The 19,744-nt window shown below is 36.3% G+C and overlaps 1 protein-coding gene across 8 annotated transcripts in view; it reads left to right on the plus strand.

The window, feature by feature from the left end:
- Window positions 1-19,744, plus strand: part of KCNIP4 (potassium voltage-gated channel interacting protein 4) — a 368,227-nt gene that overhangs the window by 184,624 nt on the left and 163,859 nt on the right. For 2 of the 8 annotated variants that reach the window (XM_085545635.1, XM_015862839.3), the window contains exon 1: window positions 11,916-12,297. The exons of the other annotated variants lie outside the window; for them this stretch is intronic. In XM_085545635.1, coding sequence (XP_085401761.1) covers window positions 12,198-12,297 — 100 coding nt within the window. In that variant the 5' untranslated portion in view covers window positions 11,916-12,197. Of the gene's footprint in view, window positions 1-11,915; window positions 12,298-19,744 lie in introns of those variants that run through there. 8 annotated transcript variants of the gene reach the window in all.

Below are 19,744 nucleotides of genomic sequence, written 5' to 3' on the forward strand. Positions count from 1 at the left end.
GAGGATGACGTGGCACTGTAATAGGTTTCCCAATGGAGTCTGCTTCTCTGGACATATTCAAGACCCATCTAGATGCCTACCTGTGTGACCTATTGTAGGGTACCAGCTTTAGCTAGGGGTTTGGACTCGATGATCTCTAGAGGTGCCTTCCAACCCCTGCAATTCTGTGATTCTATGATTTTTCTTATTCACATGGGGCATGCTACTCTTTACTCCAGTGCTAAATAAAATACCATTTCAAACTCTTAAATTTTGCACCTTTGTTGTACTTTTGAAAATGACTATATATTATAAACATAATTTGTATTTGTAATTATGTCCACTGCCTTTGAGCTCTGCAGTTTATCAAATTAGTCTTGTTGCTTGCAGTTTGTGTCTCAGAGTGCATAGGATTTTAATGTGTTTTTGTTTGTTTGTTTGTCTCTTTGCACTGTGAAATGAAGGAGAGACATTATCTCACACATGCTATTCCCCTGACATCTATGAAATCTCTTGTAATGCTTTCTCAGCACTCATAATGGGTTTGGGTCTATGCACCAGAGGCAAGAGTGTTTCTAGATGATTCCTAGTCTGCTTCTTTGGGGCATCGTTTTCCCTATCTAACGTGACAAGTCAGTGAAACCATTTTATTTCCTGAAGACAGATGCTATTTTTTGTTCCTGTATTCCTTTGAATTCTGCTTTTCTATGACCCGTGCTTCATTTGTACTTAATTTTCATTTAATTTATCCTGAACCTTGTAATAATACTCTCTGGTGTTCAGTAAATTACATGGAATTGAAATCCAGACACATCAACTGTTAATATGCCATGAGATAGTTATTTAAAGCCCATCTCTGCTCAGAGAGCAACATGTTCAGGAGGAAAATAATTTATATGTTGAGTGTTTGGCAGCAGCTCCCTCAACACAAAGCAGTTTCTCAGCTGGGATGTGAGGTCAGAAATATTTATTTCTGATAAAAATTTCCTTATTAAAGTACTGGTTTAGATGCATATAACGTATTAAGTGGTCTGTCTACTCAGATGTACCATATCAATACTAAATGGATTTCATACAGCAGATACTAGATTTCTTGAGTGAATAATGTATACCTGGTATGTAATTGTTTTCACAAGTCAGGAACTCCATGACTAGCCTTAACTTCATTTCTCTTTCAGCTCAAAATTTGCAAGATTTCTGGTAGGACTTCCTTTTTTACTGTACAATAGGCAAAAAGTAATTTATTTATTTTTTATGTGCTTTTTTTTTTTTTTTTTTCTTTTTTTCAGTGCTCATGGTCACAGTACATACTCACAAGTGTCAGGGACACAAGCTGATCTCTGCTGAGGACCATATGCTCAGCATAATTTTGCTGATCTCAGTCTGAGGAGCCAGACAAACCTGTGGAAACAGTGGTACTCAGAAGCTTCCAAGTGAAATAGAAAGAATGTTCCCATCAGACTTTTAAATTCAGTTATGTTCCACTTAAAAAGGAAGCTTGGGCAACTTCCTTTGTTTTACTAGCATTTACTATTTAGATTACAATACAACTGGGATAATTTTCTGAATGTATACAACAACACAGTCAATGCCTAGGGAAGCTTTTGGCCTAAATGAGGGAAAAAAAGGAAGGAGTACAACTTAAAATTGGTCAGTTTTAATATGAATTATGTTTTCCACAGGTTGTGAATTAATTTACAATTTGTTCTGGATTACTCTAAAACTTCTACATCAATGAGTATGGAAAAATGTGTTTTCCTATTTTTTTTCCTCCTTTTTTGAAAAGCTGCTTTTAAGAAAAAGTTCAAACATTTCAGATGTTCAATTTTCCTATATAAAAAAAAAAAACCAACAAAAAACAAAAATCAAAATCCCCCCCAGAGGATCACTTTTTCCTTATATCATGGTTTAGGTTAGAACAGGTTGCCCAGAGATGTGGTTGATGCTCCATCCCTGGAGACTTTCAAGGTGAGGCTGGATCAAGCCCTGGGCAACCTGATCAAGCTGTATATGTCCCTGTTCATTGCAGGGGAGTTGTACTAGCTGACTTTCAAAGGTCTTTTTCATCTCTAAGGATTCTATGATTTTATGTTCATAAGTAAGAAATTTATGTGAGCTGTATATGAAAGGACATAGAGATGTTATATTATAGCTTCAAATATATATATTTTTTTTTCCTAGGGAGAAATTTGCTTGTTTTGAAGGACAGATTTACAGAGCTGCATGATTAAGATGAGAAAAAATGAGCTCAAACAACAGCACGAGAGAATGGAGAGTTTAGGAGAACTTTGTTAGAGGATGAAAAAGTGCTGGAGTTCTTTGTAGGGGGCTCTAATTCTTTTAAAACATCTTTCAGGAGTTATATGAATATAATGCAAGAGACTGGATGAGCTGGATTCATGAAATCCTTTAAAGCTGCAGATCTTTAAAATTCTAAGTCTGCAGAATTAACTATAAATATTTTTATTAGGTAGCTGTTTTTTTTGCAAGCTTTATATTAAGCTTTCTTTCCAACAGGTATGTTTTTGATTTGTTAATAGTTATCTTGTATAGGCAGTGTTTTAAAAGGATTCATTCACTTTCAGGGATCCTATTTGAAACCTGAAATGTAAGGTCTGCATATGTATAACTCTCAGCAGAGGTATGTGCATCATTCCTGATCATCACTAAAATATTGCTCAAGTTTCAGATAATTATTACATTAATTTCTTAGCCTGACACTTTTACAGCTTTTGCAACAATATAAAGTAGTGAATAGGGAATAGGAAAGATTTCAAAGCTTCATGAACAGAACCAGCTTCACTGATGTAAGTCTTCAGAATGAGGAATGACTCCCTCTAAATTGTGCAGTTTTTCAAAGTGTCTTCTGAGTTTATTCTGTATCTCTGAAAATTGTGCCCATGTGAGAGGAAAAAAAATGCAATTCAGTCTGCTAACTTGCCCTATGTGTAGCGCTCTTTTGATTACAGAAATATCCCAGCTCTCACTAAGTACCAGGTAGTAATATACCATGTTTGGTTCTCTTAGAACCCATTTGATATTTATTTTTTCTTATTTTTCACGTGAAGCTATGAAATATCTAATATTGAGGACATTTCAAAGCTGCTACTAAGCAACTGCTAAACTCACTAATTAATGGATCAGCTTTATTCTGATGTCACTAATGTAATATTTGCGGAGCTGACACATAAATATTTACCTTAGGATCATATCATCATAGTCCTAGAGTCCACAAATTTTCATGACATCAATTCACAAATTACAGGGACTATAACCAAATTGTAAAGCATTCTAGATACTCGCTGAATATTATCTCAAATCAGTTTTTGTTATTTTTCCCTGCATTTATTAAAGCAAAGAGTTTCACTTTTTTTTACAGAGACTAGCAGTTTTGTTAAGTTTTCTAATAAGCAAGCTATGTTCTAAGCTTTCTTGATCCTGTGTTCTCTTCCTATGTGACTTAGTTAATTAGCATGTTGTAAGAACAAGTAGCAAGGATATGATGTAAATGATTCTGTAAAAAAGCATATTTCAGAAGTTCAGTTCTCTTGTAGTCCAAACCAGCATCTTTTTGGAAATAGGAAGTACCACCCTATATTGAAATGACAGAATTATCAAAAAGATACTTGTGCAAAGTCACAGCAAAGAAGGTATCATTGCAGGATATTGAAGATATTATATGTAGCTAGAGAGTGGAGACAGTAGATAACAGTGATAATATTGAATGGATAGAAGATCACGTGCAGTTCATACCGATATGTTATTTACTGAGAACTGCAAGTGTGTTTCTGTAATCAATAACTGCCAAGAGAATACTTTGTCATAATGTACTAGTATGTCTGATCCGTCCGTTCTTTGGCACTTTGATGGTAAGATGCCAGAAGGAAGAAACTGTTAACGTGTCTGAATTGGTCTGAGATCAGTATAATTTGGCACACAACTACACTGTCAAAATGTTGCTTAGCTTTAACAGGAGCAGATTTGAGTTTGCAATTTGAAAACAGTCCCTGGCCAGTTTAGAGAGTGCAGATATGAAACTACAGAAATTTGGACAGTGTTTTTTGACAGCTAACAGTTTTGAGAAAATGAAATGATCCAGAACAGTGATTTCTGACCTGAGCCCTGAATGTGGGAGTGACCAGATTGTGCTTTTCACAGGTAGTAATGGAAGGAAAGCTCTATCACCATTAACTTAGCTGTCCATTAGTAGAATTGTTCAAGTGCTGAAAGTGTTATCCTAATTTGTATATAAAGTGGGCTAGCTACCTGTAAGAGCTAGACTGATACTACAAATGTGTAAAGTAAAAAAGCAAAAGTCTCAAAGCCAAAGTATCCAATGCATCATCAAAGATGTATTTGGTTGCAGAAAGATTTATAGGTGATCTGGATAATTTAACAGGAAAACAATGATTCTGAGTTACGCAGTGTACATGAATGATTTGCAGTAACAGTTTAGAACAGAATCAGAAAAAGTAAAGGTAAACTTTGACCTTTTACTTTAATGTCCTCATTTTAAGTGCTTAGCACCTAGGACAAAGGAGGACAAAGGAGAACAATGTGCACAGCATCCAAAAGCAGAAGCTGCAGACTGACTGATGCCATTAATGATTGGCAGTGTGAGCAGGATATACTGTAAAGCCATAAAACAACCCAGGAAGATGAAAAATTATACTGAAGTGAAAAATGCCGCAACCAATGAAATCTTTCTTCAGAAATAAAGTCACAGAAAAGTCAGCAAGCATGGAAATAGCCAAGCCCACAGGCCATGACGGGCAGATAACAAAGCCACAGGTGTCACAAAGTCAATGCTTTATAGCTTGTAGGGTTTCTAAAGTATAATAATGGGAAAATTCCTAAGACTGCTTCTGTTTCTGGGAGGTGGAAGATAAGCACAAACTACTGGATTAGGCTCCCCAGAGAGGTGGTTGAATCACCATCCCTGGATGTGTTTAAGAGCTATTTGGATGTGGTGCTCAGGAATGTGATTTAGCAGAGGGTTGTTAGAGTTAGGGTACTATGGTTAGGCTGCAGTTGGACTTGATGATCTTCAAGGTCTTTTCCAACCTGGGTAATTCTATGATTCTATTGCTATGACTGCCTAATCATCTAATTAATCCACAATGAAATCCCCTGTGGTGCAAGTGGTAGAAGTGCCGCTCTGCTACACAGAGGCTCGAATCCCGGGGGGTTGGACTCGATGATCTCTAAGGTCCCTTCCAACCCGCACAAAACTATGAAACTATGAATGAAACTATGAAATAAAGAATTTGCATGGATACTACAGTAAGTTTCATGATGGAAGAGAATGTAGGGATTGAAGAGCAATCAAGCAACTGATCAGATATTCAGAGAAAGTAATAAACAAAAATAAAGTGTACAGTAGCATAGGTCTTCAGGCATCACACTTGCTTTTTATTTTGATAAGCAAGGTACATTAAATGTCATACTTCATGTTGTTTTACATTTCTGAACTACTTGGAATAGTTGAACTCTACCATATATTCTCATTGAATAAAAAAGCAAAGTAAATATCTGGCCACTCTTAGAACTTCTTGTAAGTTATCCATTTATTGTGTATTTTGTGTCTATCCACTGTGTATCCACACAAGAAAGATAAGACTTACTACTGAATACATAACAAATTATTTGTGTTTCTTCAGCATGTGAAAAATGGTGCAATTCTTGATTCTTTAGAAAACCCAGCCCATACATCAGTGAGTTTCTCTCATAAGATGATAGCATCACTCAAAACTCCTTCATGTGAATGTAGGAGCTTTGCTTAGGTACATGGAATTGTACATATTGGACTCTCATGTGGTAAAGGTCTGTAGGAACAAAGGAAAAGAAAGATGTCAAAATGTGAAGAAACATGTTGGGCTCCTTCACCGTGCTCCAAGTAGGTTAATTGGGCAGACTTGGAAACAGTGTCAGCTTACTTATTTTCTTTATGAATGTTGGTTAGCTTTATATAGCCAGCCTGAAAACAAGACATTCAACTTGTCACTTTTTTTCCTTTTATTTGCTTTAATAACAACAACTGGGAACAGTAGGAGCTCACCATTTGAACTAGGAGTATACTCTAACAGGTGCTTAAGACAGACTGTAAGATTCAGTAGTTGTTCCTTTTTCTCTGGCTTCTTGGTTCTGCTTTGTTTTGTGTTTGTTGTTGTTGTTTGTTTTTTATTTTATCATTATTTTCAGAAGACGTTTGAAAGGTGCTGCCTTGTTGCAGACTCTCAAGTTGTTTTCTATAAGTGCATGAGCTAGGCTTTCCTGTGACTTTTTACTGTTGATTGGCATAAAAGTCCTTTGTTGTCTGCAGCAAGCTACTAATGAACCAACAAGGGATTAGGAGGAAAAGTCTGGCGAATATCCACATGCTACATCAGCTGAACTGAAGGAACCCTTCTGTCAGTCTATTGTTTTGAGACTGTAAAGAAGTTTTCCAAACATATTTATGATAAAGTTCACTTAACACAATGTTCACAGCTAAAGCCCACAGGAAGCTTGACAGTTTTCCAATAACATGTAGAAAAAAAATATAGCCAAAAAACCCAAGTATATTTCTAATTATTGGTGATGTATTTTCTCCCCTTGTTATCTGCGAGTAAATTTTATTATATTATAAAAAAAAGTTTCTACCTTCCATCCAGGTTACAGATTTAAAAGTGCAGACATCCATATGCTGTATAGAATTGGAAATATACATCTTCCTCTTGTGCTAGAAATTATAGAAAGTGATTAAATAGATATACTTACAGCTAGGTTTTTTATTTTATTTATTTATTTATTATTGTAGTCTCTAAGTATAGTTTCTTAATGGATCATAAGGACAAGAGTTTGAATAGCTAGCTGTGCTTGGTATAGTTGTGTTTTTGAAGACCTAGTCTAATTTTAGTTAAGCTTTGTTAGCAAGACTATCTTATTACCAGGATATCTATTTAGTTTATGATGTGTGGTTTTACAAACACAACTAAACATAATGTGTTAATGCTTTTGCAGTATAATGTGAGGATATCTATTTTGCAGAGCTAAATAGTCCTAGAGAAAATGTGAGTAAGTAATAGTTTCTGTAGTGTTTCAGTTTCTCTGCTGATCATTGTGAAAGTCCTTTCTAGGGTCATTTCACCTTAGGAATGAATGAAAAAAAGATACCCCAGAGTTATGTTGAGAAAGCTGTTCTAGAAGACAGAAAATGGTGATCTACAATGAGGTCTAGATATGATAAGGAAATGTTTTTGTGCAGTTTGTGCAGTTTTCACTTAAACCTGTTATTCCTAAGTGACCTAACATTTAAGAATAAAGAGGAAACTCAGAAATGGCAGACAGAAGAACAAACACAATTATGAATAGGATACTTTGTGATGGTCACATCACTCTGCCTTGTGAGGTTTTGGCAGGACATTGTGGACTTCCATTACTCTAGTTTAAGGAAGAATTTGAGAGAGAACAATTGTAATGGTATTTCAGAATATTAAAAGGCTGTAATAGAGCCAGTAACATATCTTATGAAAAAGGTTTAATTGATGATTAAGAAAGACTAGTGCTATTGATTGAGAGAGTTAAAAGCTCGATATTTTCTGGAATTCAGAAGTGTCTATGTGCAGCTGTAGTATGGTAGGACTGGCCTTTAAGGCGGTGGCAAATACTGTATATATTATAAAGTGGATTCACTAGATGAATGCAAAGGGATGGCTGAGATAGTTGGAGTGACAAGCCAGAATGGTAGTATTTGCAGCAGTACCCTGAATGGATTGAAAATAAAGAAGAAAATTAGGACTTTACAAGAAAAGCAATGAGAAAGTCACAGTATTTGAGATTCAAAAACATGAAAGTCTAAGTGAAGATTTTTGTTCTTTAATGGAAAAAAAAAAACAAACAACAACACAGAATCATAGAATTACAGAATCTCAGAATCATAGGGGTTGGAAGAGACCTCAGGAGATCACCTAGTCCAACGCCCTGCTATGGCAATTTTCCTACAGTAGGTTACGAAGAAAGCATCCGATTCTTAGAGCTATTGCACTGCTGGCATTATATATATCCCTGACTGGAGAACATAATGGGAGAAATAAATAAGAAACACTCAGGCTGAGGGTCTACAGGACCGACATAGCTAGAAAAATAATCAGCGAAGATACCTTTCTCATAAGCTCAGACACTTATGCTTCGGTGTAATAACACAGTCTCTTGATCAGTACTGTATGTCATGGAGGGATGGGCCTAAAAAAGCATGGTAAAAAATCTGCTGGGCACCTGGTAGCACCTGTGGCATCTCACAAGTGTGAAGCATTGGACATGAATGTATTGAGGCTGGCTGTCACTTAGAGAAAATTAAAACAAATATAAAACATCATCCCTTAATACACTGACTACCACAAAATTCGAAATAAAAGAATTGCTGCTTCATATCTGATGATACACAGGAGATTTACAAATGACTCCAGAAATCCTTTTTGAAGAGGTTTCCTCTGTAGTTTTGAAAATGATCTCTATATTCTCTCAAGAAAAATTCTTGGTAGTAAATGAGTAGCACAAACACATCATTTGAGTATTTGAGCTTCATCTGTGAAATTCTAACAGCCAAACATTTTTCAGCTTCAGTTTCCACAAAGAGTTTGAAAATATTGTTGTCTGACATTTTTATGGCATTGAACTTTTTCATGACTTTTACTTTTTAATGAGGTTTAAGGATTTACAGTAAAGATGGAGTTATCTGAATGACATTTTTCCATGTGATGAAAAAAATTCTGTCTTCTAATGACATGTAATTCATGGCCACAGTATGATGTCAGCTTCCATGCACTCTAACAGATTCAGGAAGCCACATCTTCAAGGGGTGGACTAGAAATGTAATTCAATTTTAAGGACTAACAAATACTCAAAGGGTATTCAAAAGACTCTTTAGAACTAGTAACAACTTGTCAGTTTGTATGCAGCTTCTGACTTTGTACAGTGAATCCAAACTTCCGAGCAGTGGTGTTAGGATAGTATCCAGAACTTCAGGTATACTTTTGAATTAGGACTAGAACACAACTGGATGGTAAGAATGTCTTATGTCAATGAATCTTTGAGAAGCCTATTTATGAATACTGTGGTACATAATTTCTCCTATTTAGTCACTTTTGTAAAAACACGAGGTGTATGTTTTGCTATTTAAATGCAAAGCAGAGTAGGAAGAGCCAAAATTTCTGCTTCATGAGTATGGCTTGCCCCCTGTCCAAGACTGGAAACTCTTTGAGTAAGATATACAATCTATGCCAACCCATAAAATTATTGCTGCCTGCTAATATGGGCCTTAAGTTCTTGTTCAGAGCATCACAATACATATCATTATTCTGTCTTTTGAAGGCAAGCCATACTGGTGTACTGCCCAGAGGAAAGCTGCAAAGTGTCGGCCATTAGGAGATTTAATGTTTATAATAGCTGAATACATCACTACATTTTTCATCTTCATTTATTTATTTATTTAATAGATTCAGTAAATATTTACCAGGAAAGAAGGTTAAAAAATATTATTTACCTTTGTAATAAGTTGCAAGGACATCACTTTTAAAATGGTCCTATGGATTTTGATCATTATTTGTATCTTCATCATTTGCCTGCTTAAAACTACTATTTTGATTTTTCTCTGTCAAAATCAAGGAACTCTAGCTTTTGTTAGAAATTCTGTTTTCGGTTTTCCATATTACATTGGACTCCCACTGGTGCTCTGAGCTTTCTGGTCTGGACTCCCATTTGAGTTTTCTCTTGCTATGCACACACTTTTGCATCTAGCTCTACCAGTGGAAGAGACCATTAGTATCTCCTGCTATCTGCTGTCCTACAAATGATAGCCTTCCCCAACATCTGTTAGAATTACAGTTTGTAAATAAATGCAGTTTTGCTTTGGGCAAAGTCATGAAGGTTACCTCAGTTCATTTATCTGAACTTCCTAAGGAAATCCAAGTGATTTTAAGCAATGCAGGGCAGGCTCCCATAAACTGTTTCGTTAGGTGGCAAGGAATGACAGAGGATAGTAATCATCCTCACTTGGAGCCATGACAAAAAGTGGACAGTGGCTTAATGACAATAAAGTGAATGTGAGTGCATAAGAAGAGGAAATGTAATGAAGAAAGATAAGCACTCCTGGGAACTCTCTCTGTAGACCCACACATAAATTTTCAATCCAAACTGATTGGGACTTTTTTTTAACATTAAAATTTCATGATATACAATATTAAGCAATAGCAATATGATTCATGGTACCTAACATCCTAGTCATAATAATTTTAAAAATATTCACTGTATTGTAGTGTAAAGCTGCATCACAAGATAAGAAGTCATATTTTAGATATGCCCCTAGCCTGAAATATGACCAGTCATTTCAATTTCATAGATTTACTCTCATGACAAAGATTGTATATTAAATGGTTTCTTGAATAGAAGACAGCAAGAGAAATACCTTTTGTAAGGTTTCACAAGGTTTTAATAAATAGTCATGAGCTAATAAAGGAAAGAGTCTTTATTTGTGTATTGTATTATCTCTATATATGTCAAAAAGAGAAAAAATATAGGAGATTCTCATAGCTGGTTCACAGCACATGAGAATCACCAAATCATGGACTGGTTGAAGCTGTCAGGGACCTTTCGGCCCATGTGGTCCCATTCCTGCTCCAGCAGGAACACCAGAGGAGGACCTACAGTCATGAATGCTGTTGATAATGCAGCTTAGCAGATAAGATTTTCAGCTTGTTTGAAAGAAAGATTAAATGAGAGAAAGAAGAATATGAGCTAAAAGTTTGCAGTACTTAAAAGCAGCTCACCAAGGAAAAATGGTCTGCAGAAGAAAACTGAATGCAAACTTAAAGATTTGCACTTTGTCTTAAGCAGAGCCAGCAATGATTTATTTGAATATGGTTAGGATGAAGCACTTAAACCTTAGGTTTTTTAAGAGAAAAAAAAGTGTTAAGCTGCTTCAGGGAGTTTAATCTTGAGGGGGAAAAAAGAAGCATGTGATAGTGACATGCAAACACTGATCTGGGTGGGTTTACCTATTCACAGTAGAAAATGCTGTGTGGTTTTGGGTTTGTTTGATTTTCTATTTATTATTTTATTATTCATTATATCACTCCTCTTATTCTCACTCCACTGTTTTCAGTAATGATAACCCATGTCATAATGCTAGTGTACCTGGAGGATTTAGAAGCCACTGCCAGTTCTTATGTGACACATTTTTTTTGAACATAATCCAAAGAAATGCACAATAATGGACTCCAGCCGTGTGAGGGACAATATCCTACCAGAGAGGATTACATTTATTGCAGTTGCTCCTTGCTCAGTTTTTGTTGTAACAGAGTTGCTGTTTCTGTAATGCAAATTCCTCCTTAGATGCTATATTATTAAGGACTTAAATAGCGTTGCCTTAGCCATGAATGGCACTTAGTGCTGCGTGAGGCAGAGCGCTGCAGGAGTGCAGCAGGTGGGAGATACCTGGTAGTCCTCTGCCTGTATTTGTGTCGATTCTCCGGGAAAACATTCCATTTAGCACATACTACTGAAGTGAGAAACCCTAAAGAATATCGAGTGTACTTTTCCCTCTTGCCCTCAATCTGTTCTTTTAAATGTTTGTTTTCCAAGTCAGACTAAGCACTAAATAGCGCTTAACAAGGCAGGAAAATCAAAGAAGTTGTTGTATGCTGTTGTTAATTATGAGTAGCGATTTGTAATGTGCTGAATAACATCTCGTGCACTGCCTGCCACATGCCGCACCTTTCCTTTTTTTCCCTTCTCTCGGAGAAACTCGCTGAAAGTTGGCACGTCGCACCCCGGCATAAGCAGGGGTCCGTGCCCCGTCCCCGCGTCCTCCCCGGCTCCTTCCCTCTTTTTGCTTCCAGCTCTTTTCTGTCCCTCTCTGTCCAATGCGAGGCCCGGTCCCCGCGTCTCCTAGGCGACGTGCTACCCACACCGACGCTGCCAGCAGCCGCACGGCCACGCCGGCGGCTCGCCGGCCCCAGGTGGTTCTTTGCTTCGTTCTTCCCGGCCCGGGGGCCCTTGGGGCTGCCGGGCCCTCCGCTCTCCTCCGCTCCGCCCGGGAGCGGGGCTGCGCCCGGCGGCCCGCAGCCAGGATGTCCGCCCCGCTCCCCCCTGCCCCCGCGTAGAGAGATGGCTTCTCCGGGAAAGCCGGACGGGAGAGCACTTTCCTCAGTGGCTGTGCTCAGACCATGACCTAACTCACCATGAACTTGGAAGGGCTTGAAATGATAGCAGTTTTGATCGTGATTGTGCTTTTTGTGAAAGTGTTGGAACAGTTTGGGCTGATTGAAGCAGGTTTAGAAGGTAAGGGAGCTCTTTTTGGTGGCTTGTCGTTTTTCTGTTCCAGTTCTGCTCTCGTGGGCACCGGTGAGTGGGGCGTGCGGTGCTACCTGGGTCACCCCCAGCCCCACGGGCACACTGGGACCACAGTGTCCATGTTACAGCTGAGGGGATTTTCTCTTGCAGGAAAGATAACCCGACATCCTGTGCACTGCTAAGGTGTCCACCAGGGATAAATGCTTTAAAAGCAGTGTCTGGTTCCTGCTGTAACTCTGCAATTTTAAATCACTGGGTGTCAAAGGATGTTTCAGGATGCTAGCAGTATTACCTTAATTTTTTTTCTTGTAATCTATTCATGCAAGTATCAGGGCTGGGTTTGTTGTGAATTCAGGACAGCTATTTTGTAGTATTCAAAACCTGTTGCATTTGGAATCTACTGTTAAAATGTGAAAATGGTCGTGAGGAAGAAGAACTGTGATGCTCAGATTCAGAATAAGCAACTTTAGCATTCACTCGGGACAACTGGGTGCAAGTTTTATTGCTTGATGCTTTATCTCAGATCACCTCTTCCCTTCTTAGAAGTATAATTTGTGTATAAAACTGTAAGATATATAAAAGAGAAGCTTACATTATTTTTAGTGTACTTTTTATTTGTAAAAGAACACTGATTGCAGCAAAGTTGATAATGTACTGTTATTATATCCCAGTGTTTTATCAGGTTCCAGACTGAAGTGTTCCATCTTAAATACTGGAAAAAAAAAAAAAAAAAAAAGCATCGGTTCTCAGTTCTTCCAGTAAGCCAGGATTTAGATATGATGTATGTAGTTTCTCTGTTGACTCAGAGATCGTAGTTTCTTGTGTTAGAGTGAGAATACAAGCAAAACTTGCTCCAGTGAAATGATCTGAAGTAATGCTGTTCTTATACTTTTGAGAAGTGCCGTCTTTTCAAGTGGCCCTTAGTAAGGAAGCCTGCATAAATGTTTCTCTGTATTGCTCTGTAATTAAAACAAGCAAGTTTTAATTACAGAATTTGGAAACCCTGAAGGTACTCACAAAAATTTTTATTGAGGAGTGTGTCTGCTGGAGTGCATTACATTGAGTTGAAATGACAACAGATTCCTCTTTAATGTATTAACTTAAGCTTTTATTTTGTTCCACTGTAAATACAAATGTCAATCAACCTGAGAAATGCTGTGATAAAAGTTATCTACAGCACTAAATGTGGCAGAGATTCCACAAAATAGGCAGTATTTTCTGTCTAGGCAGGCTGGCAGGTCACTCTGTGTTGTCTTGAGTCTGATTGTCACATATGTTTACTTCCTTGGTAATATTTAGCACTTAATTATTGTATATGCTCACTTTTATGTCTTGGGAGGTGGTAATGGGAAGACAATTAGGTTCATAGTGAAGCTGCCTGTTAGTGATTGCAAGATTTCTATAGGAAAGAGGTTGATCATGCAGCTGCCTATTTTGTCTGCCTCAATAGTCAAAAGCCTGTTTGTCTGCATGTACATACAGTCTTGAAGTTTCTTCTTTCCTAGTGCAGTACAGCTTTACAGTACGGCAGATAAATGAAATCACAGGGAGGTGTGTATGTCCCATTTCTCTGTGATATACAAATGGTGCAAATGAGGAAAACAAACAAACAAAAACAAACAAACAAACAAAAAACAACAACAAAAAAAACTTGTTACATGAAAATCAAGCAATGGATATAAAGTAATAGATATAAACAATAATGTATGAAAGTGGGTTTTAGATAAATAGCACATACTTACAAATTCATTTGCTCATTTGTTCAGGAGCAGTGCAGGTTTATTCCCAAAGTATTCCTTAAACTTAGGAATTAAAGACTTATTCACAACAGAAAATGGCAGATATATGACTATTTACAATTCTGTGATTCTATTTACTTGGCAGTGGAACAAAATTTTGTTTCAGTAAGTATCAGGAGTGTTCAATCCTACTCATACATAGTGAAAAGTATATGCATCACAAAACTGTTCATGTTACAGATGCTTTTAAGTAAAATGTTAGGGAAAAGGGAGTTTTGTAAGTGTACTCATGACTACCTTTATGATTTCCTGGAAATTAGTGAGGAAGTTAGTGGCAGCTCCATGCTTGTTAAAAGAACATCTGTTTTTGTCTGATTTGGGATAGCTCATATCCTTTCTCCCCACCCCCTCTCAAAGGTTAGTGTGCCCCAATTAAATCTTTTTTGCATGATTCGTACAAATGAGTAGTTTTACATACTTGTGGCATCTGTAAACCATCCATAGATTCAGTAACAGTCTGTACTGTAGTGCATGCAAAGCAGGATGCTGAACCCTCTGAAGTTTACTGCAGCTTTGGTAGAGATCTGAGCACCAGAGTTGGTCCCTACCTAAATTCCTACCAAAAGCTTGAAGCTAGCTTGTCTACTTTCCCAAACTGGTTTATCATGTCTCTGAATGTTGTGAACCACATACATATTTAATTTGAAAAATTCAAGTGCGGTTTACATAAATCAATAGCAAAATTTTATTTTTCTCACTGTAGTCTTTTAATAACTGTCATGAGTAATACTCTTCTTTCTTCATAATTTTAATACAAACTATATCTGTAATGATAGTACTGAAAGAGATTATTTCTGAAAATAACAGTTTCAGAATAAAATATAATAAAGTATGTACTTATGTATATACATTTATTTCCTGGTGCACTTAATTCACTTAAGTAACAGTATGCTTCTGCAGTTTTGAACTGCTGAGTGGTTCTATTGTTATTATGAAAGTATTTTCAATACTTATAATATTGTATGACTGCTGCTACAGTGATAAGTAGCAGAATAGATTTATACACTTCTGTAGGTTGTGGGTTGCAGAGACTTTATCTGTAGATGATGATGCATTGCACTCAGGTAACTGTGCTTTCTGTGGTTTTGCTCAGTTCCCTTTAACTGCTGAATGGTTCTACTGTTGTTATAAAGCTGCTTTCAAAAATATGTTTTTAATATTGTACGACAGCTCCTAAATTTGGAGCCGTTTGGATGTGGTGCTCAGGGATATGATTTAGCAGAGGGTTGTTAGAGTTAGGGTACTGTGGTTGTACGATTGGACTTGATGATCTTCAAGGTCTTTTCCAACCTGGGTAATTCTATGATTCTATGATTCTAAATTGATAAGTAGTAGAATGGATGCAATGAGTTGTGTAGTCTTGGTCTCTAGGTTTAATATTTAACAGTGGATAGGTTATATTCTCCTTAAGAAAGTTTACTCACTCTTTTAAGAAAATAGTTCATTAGATTTATGGAAAATACATAGCAAAGAAAGTTTATGGATACACATCTAAAATCAATTATATTTCTTCTTGTATGGAAAACTTTTCCAAAAGTCATTCACAAATAAAATTCGATACAAGGACTAAGCAAATCAAACATACAGCATGCTTCCATCTTAAGTGCTTTTCTGAAAAGATTGTGATCTTCATAGATAAATATCATATTAACTTAATCAAGACATGGAATAAACTTTGCATTTCAGTATCCTCCTCTAACTGCAGTTATTCTGGGTAAGTTGTTGGAGACAGTGTGGTTGAAACATCTAGAGGTCAGCCTTTTCTAAGTTAGAATATGTGTTGTTTTTTTTTTTAATGTTTCTTGGAAAATGTAAGTTGTTTTTCATAAGCTAAATCAATCCCTTATTAATAAGCAGTAAAATAAGCAACTCTTCCTCAGTGTAAGCACTGAAACCAGTACTACTGGGGGTGAAGTTCAGAGAAGAAATGTAGAGGATTCAAAATATTCACATAAAAATATGCTGTTCACTAAGAAATGGTTTCATAGCAATTAGTAGCTCCAACTAGAGAAAAAAAAAAAAAGGCATACCAGTACTCATACATGTTACTGTTGAATGTGGGTTCTGAGTTTCTATGTTATTCATATCTAATATGATAATTTTAAGATTAGTGACTGAAAACCTTACTTAGGAGCCCAAAGATTGGCAGTAGTAGAACTTTAAAGATAACATTGTAATAGATGAGATATATTACTGAAAAACATTATTCCTCCAAAATGTCAAAGCACCCTTCATCATGATGTTCATGACTAGAAATGGAGGAATATTAGTTTCAAAACATTCATAATGACTAATATTTCATACCAGCAGTGCTTGTAGTAAACATATGAGCTTTTCTGCCATTTTGCCTTTCTTAAGATCAACCTGGTAGACTCTTTGTCCTTGATGTCAAAGAGAGTTATGTGCAGAATTATGAAGTGTGAAAGCAATCATGGACCAATATGTGAAATGACTAGGCATAGCTGACGGTGTTCAAAAGAAAAATATATATATATATATATAAACGTTAATATTAGCAATTTCAGGCATTCCTTCAAAATAATTTCTTCATATATAACATAGTCTCCATATCTAACAAGGTAAATTGAATTAAAACCGCTGTTAAAATGATTACTCTGATGCAAGTGACTGAGCAGTAGATAGATACCTTTTATCACAGTACTCCAGTGAAATTTTCCTTGGTTACGTATTTATTTTCAAACAGCACTAATAAGTCATTCTAGACAGCAGGGAGGCTGTCTTCCAAGCTAGAAGCTTCAGTCTGATTGAAGCAACAAAAACAGAGCTGGGTAAGCAAGTTTCTTAGCCAAGGAACTTTGTGATAGGTGCCCTCAGTCCTTAGCTGCCTGCTTTAAAGCAGTCTGATGTCTCTGAATACCTTCTGAAGGCTGGTCCATTGTTACTGAAAAAGCTTTCCGGTGTTCCCAGGTCATTGTCTACTGAAGAGCTGCTTTCTCGAGGCTAATTGTCACACTGATGACAATGTGCTTGGAACTTGTATGCTGTAACTACAAAGGAAGAAGACATGTCAAAGAAATAAGTGAATAAAAACCACTGTGCTTCACATTACAATACCCCTTGCAGACTTGCTAGTACATTATAAACTAGTTGAGAAAGTAGAAGGACAGTAATAGAGCCAAACAAGCTGTTGATCAGAAAGCTCTCAGATTTCCTCTGTGATGAGTAGTTGTGATGAATTTCATGAAGACAAGGGCCTCACTCCTATTGCAGCTTGGTTATTAGTTATCTTGTGTAGAACTGGACTTTGAATAAGTAGAAATTACCTCCACTGCAGAATGGAATAAAGCAAAATCTATGGACTTTTACTGTTTTGCAATTTTTGATCACAATCTCATAATAAAAATAAAAACAAAACAAAAAATTATGTGGGTAGGAGAAAGATATATGATTTTGGTCTAGTAAAACTCCACTAAGAAGACAACTTCTGATATTTACCCACTCCTATTGGCAACTCAGTATAGAATTTATATTTTGAAAGTATCTATTTAATTTATTTAATTTAAATAAGTAAATTTGACATTGTTACTGTCAAATAGCCACCATAATCATTCGAAAATTGTACACAGCACAGTGTTTGCCTATCACTATAAACTGCCTTAATTTTTTACTTATTCTCTACCAGGTTCAGTTTCCTTTTAATGAAAATCTGTAGATGCCCTCTAGAAATACTTATTGACTCTTTTTTCTTTTTCCACTTCTGGCCTGTATATTAGCTAAGAGCAAATGTGGTGCTACAGATTGACATATGCACAATCTGTACCAAGCTTTGAGAACATTTATTACTCTACAGTACTTAAGGATGTAATAGCAAAAAAGAAATCTTTATTTCTTTTCTTTTTAGTTTTAAAAACAATAGAAGTTAAATTGATGTTATAGATTTTTTTATTTTATTTTATTTTATTTTTTTCCTGAGTGTTTAGAAGTAATGAGTTTCGTAGTCTACTGAGTGGAAGAGTTTTATAAGAATGTGGTTTTGTCAGTGAGTAGCAGAAAAAAATGGCATACCAAACTTTGTAGGTAGAAGAAAATCTGAGTCGTGACATCAGTTGATACTATTCTGTTAATAAATATATTAGTGCTAATAAGACTTTTTGTTTGTTTGTTGTTTTTTTTTGTTTGTTTTGTTTTTGCTTGAACATTTACAAAAAGAAATGTCTTTTGGACTGCTTAGGTTGTCCATGTGCATATCTCCCAGGCTTAGCCCAAGTGAATAGTTACTAAGTGAAGAAACTTCTTATAGAAACTACTCCTCTTCCTAAGCCATCAAGAATAGGCTTTTTTTTTGTTTGTTTTTTTTTTTCTATTTGAACTATCCAATTTACATATTTAGTTGTAAAAGTACCCCAAAACCTTTGAATACTCCATCTCAGAGGTTCACGTTGTGCTCATATGACAGCACTGTCAAAATGCTGTCATTGCTGAGGTTAGCATTTTGTTGTAAAACATGATCTAATTTTGCTAATGTGTTGTAAGAACACTTTATATTAAAACATTCTTATTACCTAGTTTACAAATACGTAAAAGCTACTGTAATACATTTCAAGGCTAATTGCTGCTATTATCTCCATTTAGAAAACCTTATGCCCTCACTTGTATGGAAGATTACTTATTATACAAGATGTGTGTGTAGCTGCTATATGCATTAGCAGTAGTGAAGTACTTTTTTTTCCCCAGAGCATTCTTTAGCACCTTGACTGATGTAGCCTCACTGTGGCCCAGAAGAGAACTCTTCTGTCTTTTCAGCCCCTCTTTAAAGTCTTTTAAGAAGGTCAGACATTCATTTTAGAGCTCACACTTGTTTGTTGCTTATCAGGCCAGTTTCCTTGGCAAATTCCTGCCTTGAGATTTCAGATGCAGAGAACAAGCCATCTACACTTTTGTCATCAGAAATACCCCCATGATCAGCATTTTTTTTACTGCACTTCTGCCAAGTGATGGCATGGATCTAGGGCACCAGGAAAGAATTGCTGCTGGCAGAACAAAGCATTTATGTGCAGGCAATTCTTATTTGTATCTCAGTAACTTTGGGACCAACAAAACCAAGAAACAGCCTGCCTGCATTTCTCTAATGATGGCTAACCATGTTTGTGTGTAATGCCTAAAAGGCAGGCAGAGACCAGTACAGTGCATGTATAGTAAGCCTCATATTTCTGGAAAGCCCAGATTTGAGCAGGTAACTTATAATTCTCATATGTGATAATTTGGAGGATAAGACTGTATTCTTCTACATGCAGAAGGATACGCAGTTTGCCCACTTGTAAATTAAACTCTCATCTGTGCTAAATCTTTGTCTTTTGTCTTTTGCATCATCACATCTGCTTCCTTTGAAATCTAAGATTTAAATTTGTATTTATAAGAGAAAAAAAAAAAAAAAAAAAAAGAAAAAAAAAAAAAAAAAAAAGGAAAGTATATGTTGTGGGAAAACTATTTACCACTGACAACTAGCAGGATTTCAAGATAATAGATGATTTGGAGGTCTGACTTGCTTAGTGACTTACAGCATGCAGTAAAAGCTTCATTTTTTCTAAATTTCCTATTTTATTGTGCTGGCCCACAATATCAGTGGTGTATGTTGATGGTAGAGGTTGAACTTTCCTGCCAAGATTCTGTTACAT

The sequence above is a fragment of the Coturnix japonica genome, chromosome 4 (genome assembly GCF_054131305.1).
Source record: "Coturnix japonica strain WE chromosome 4, WE-NBRP24, whole genome shotgun sequence".
Lineage (NCBI taxonomy): Eukaryota > Metazoa > Chordata > Aves > Galliformes > Phasianidae > Coturnix > Coturnix japonica.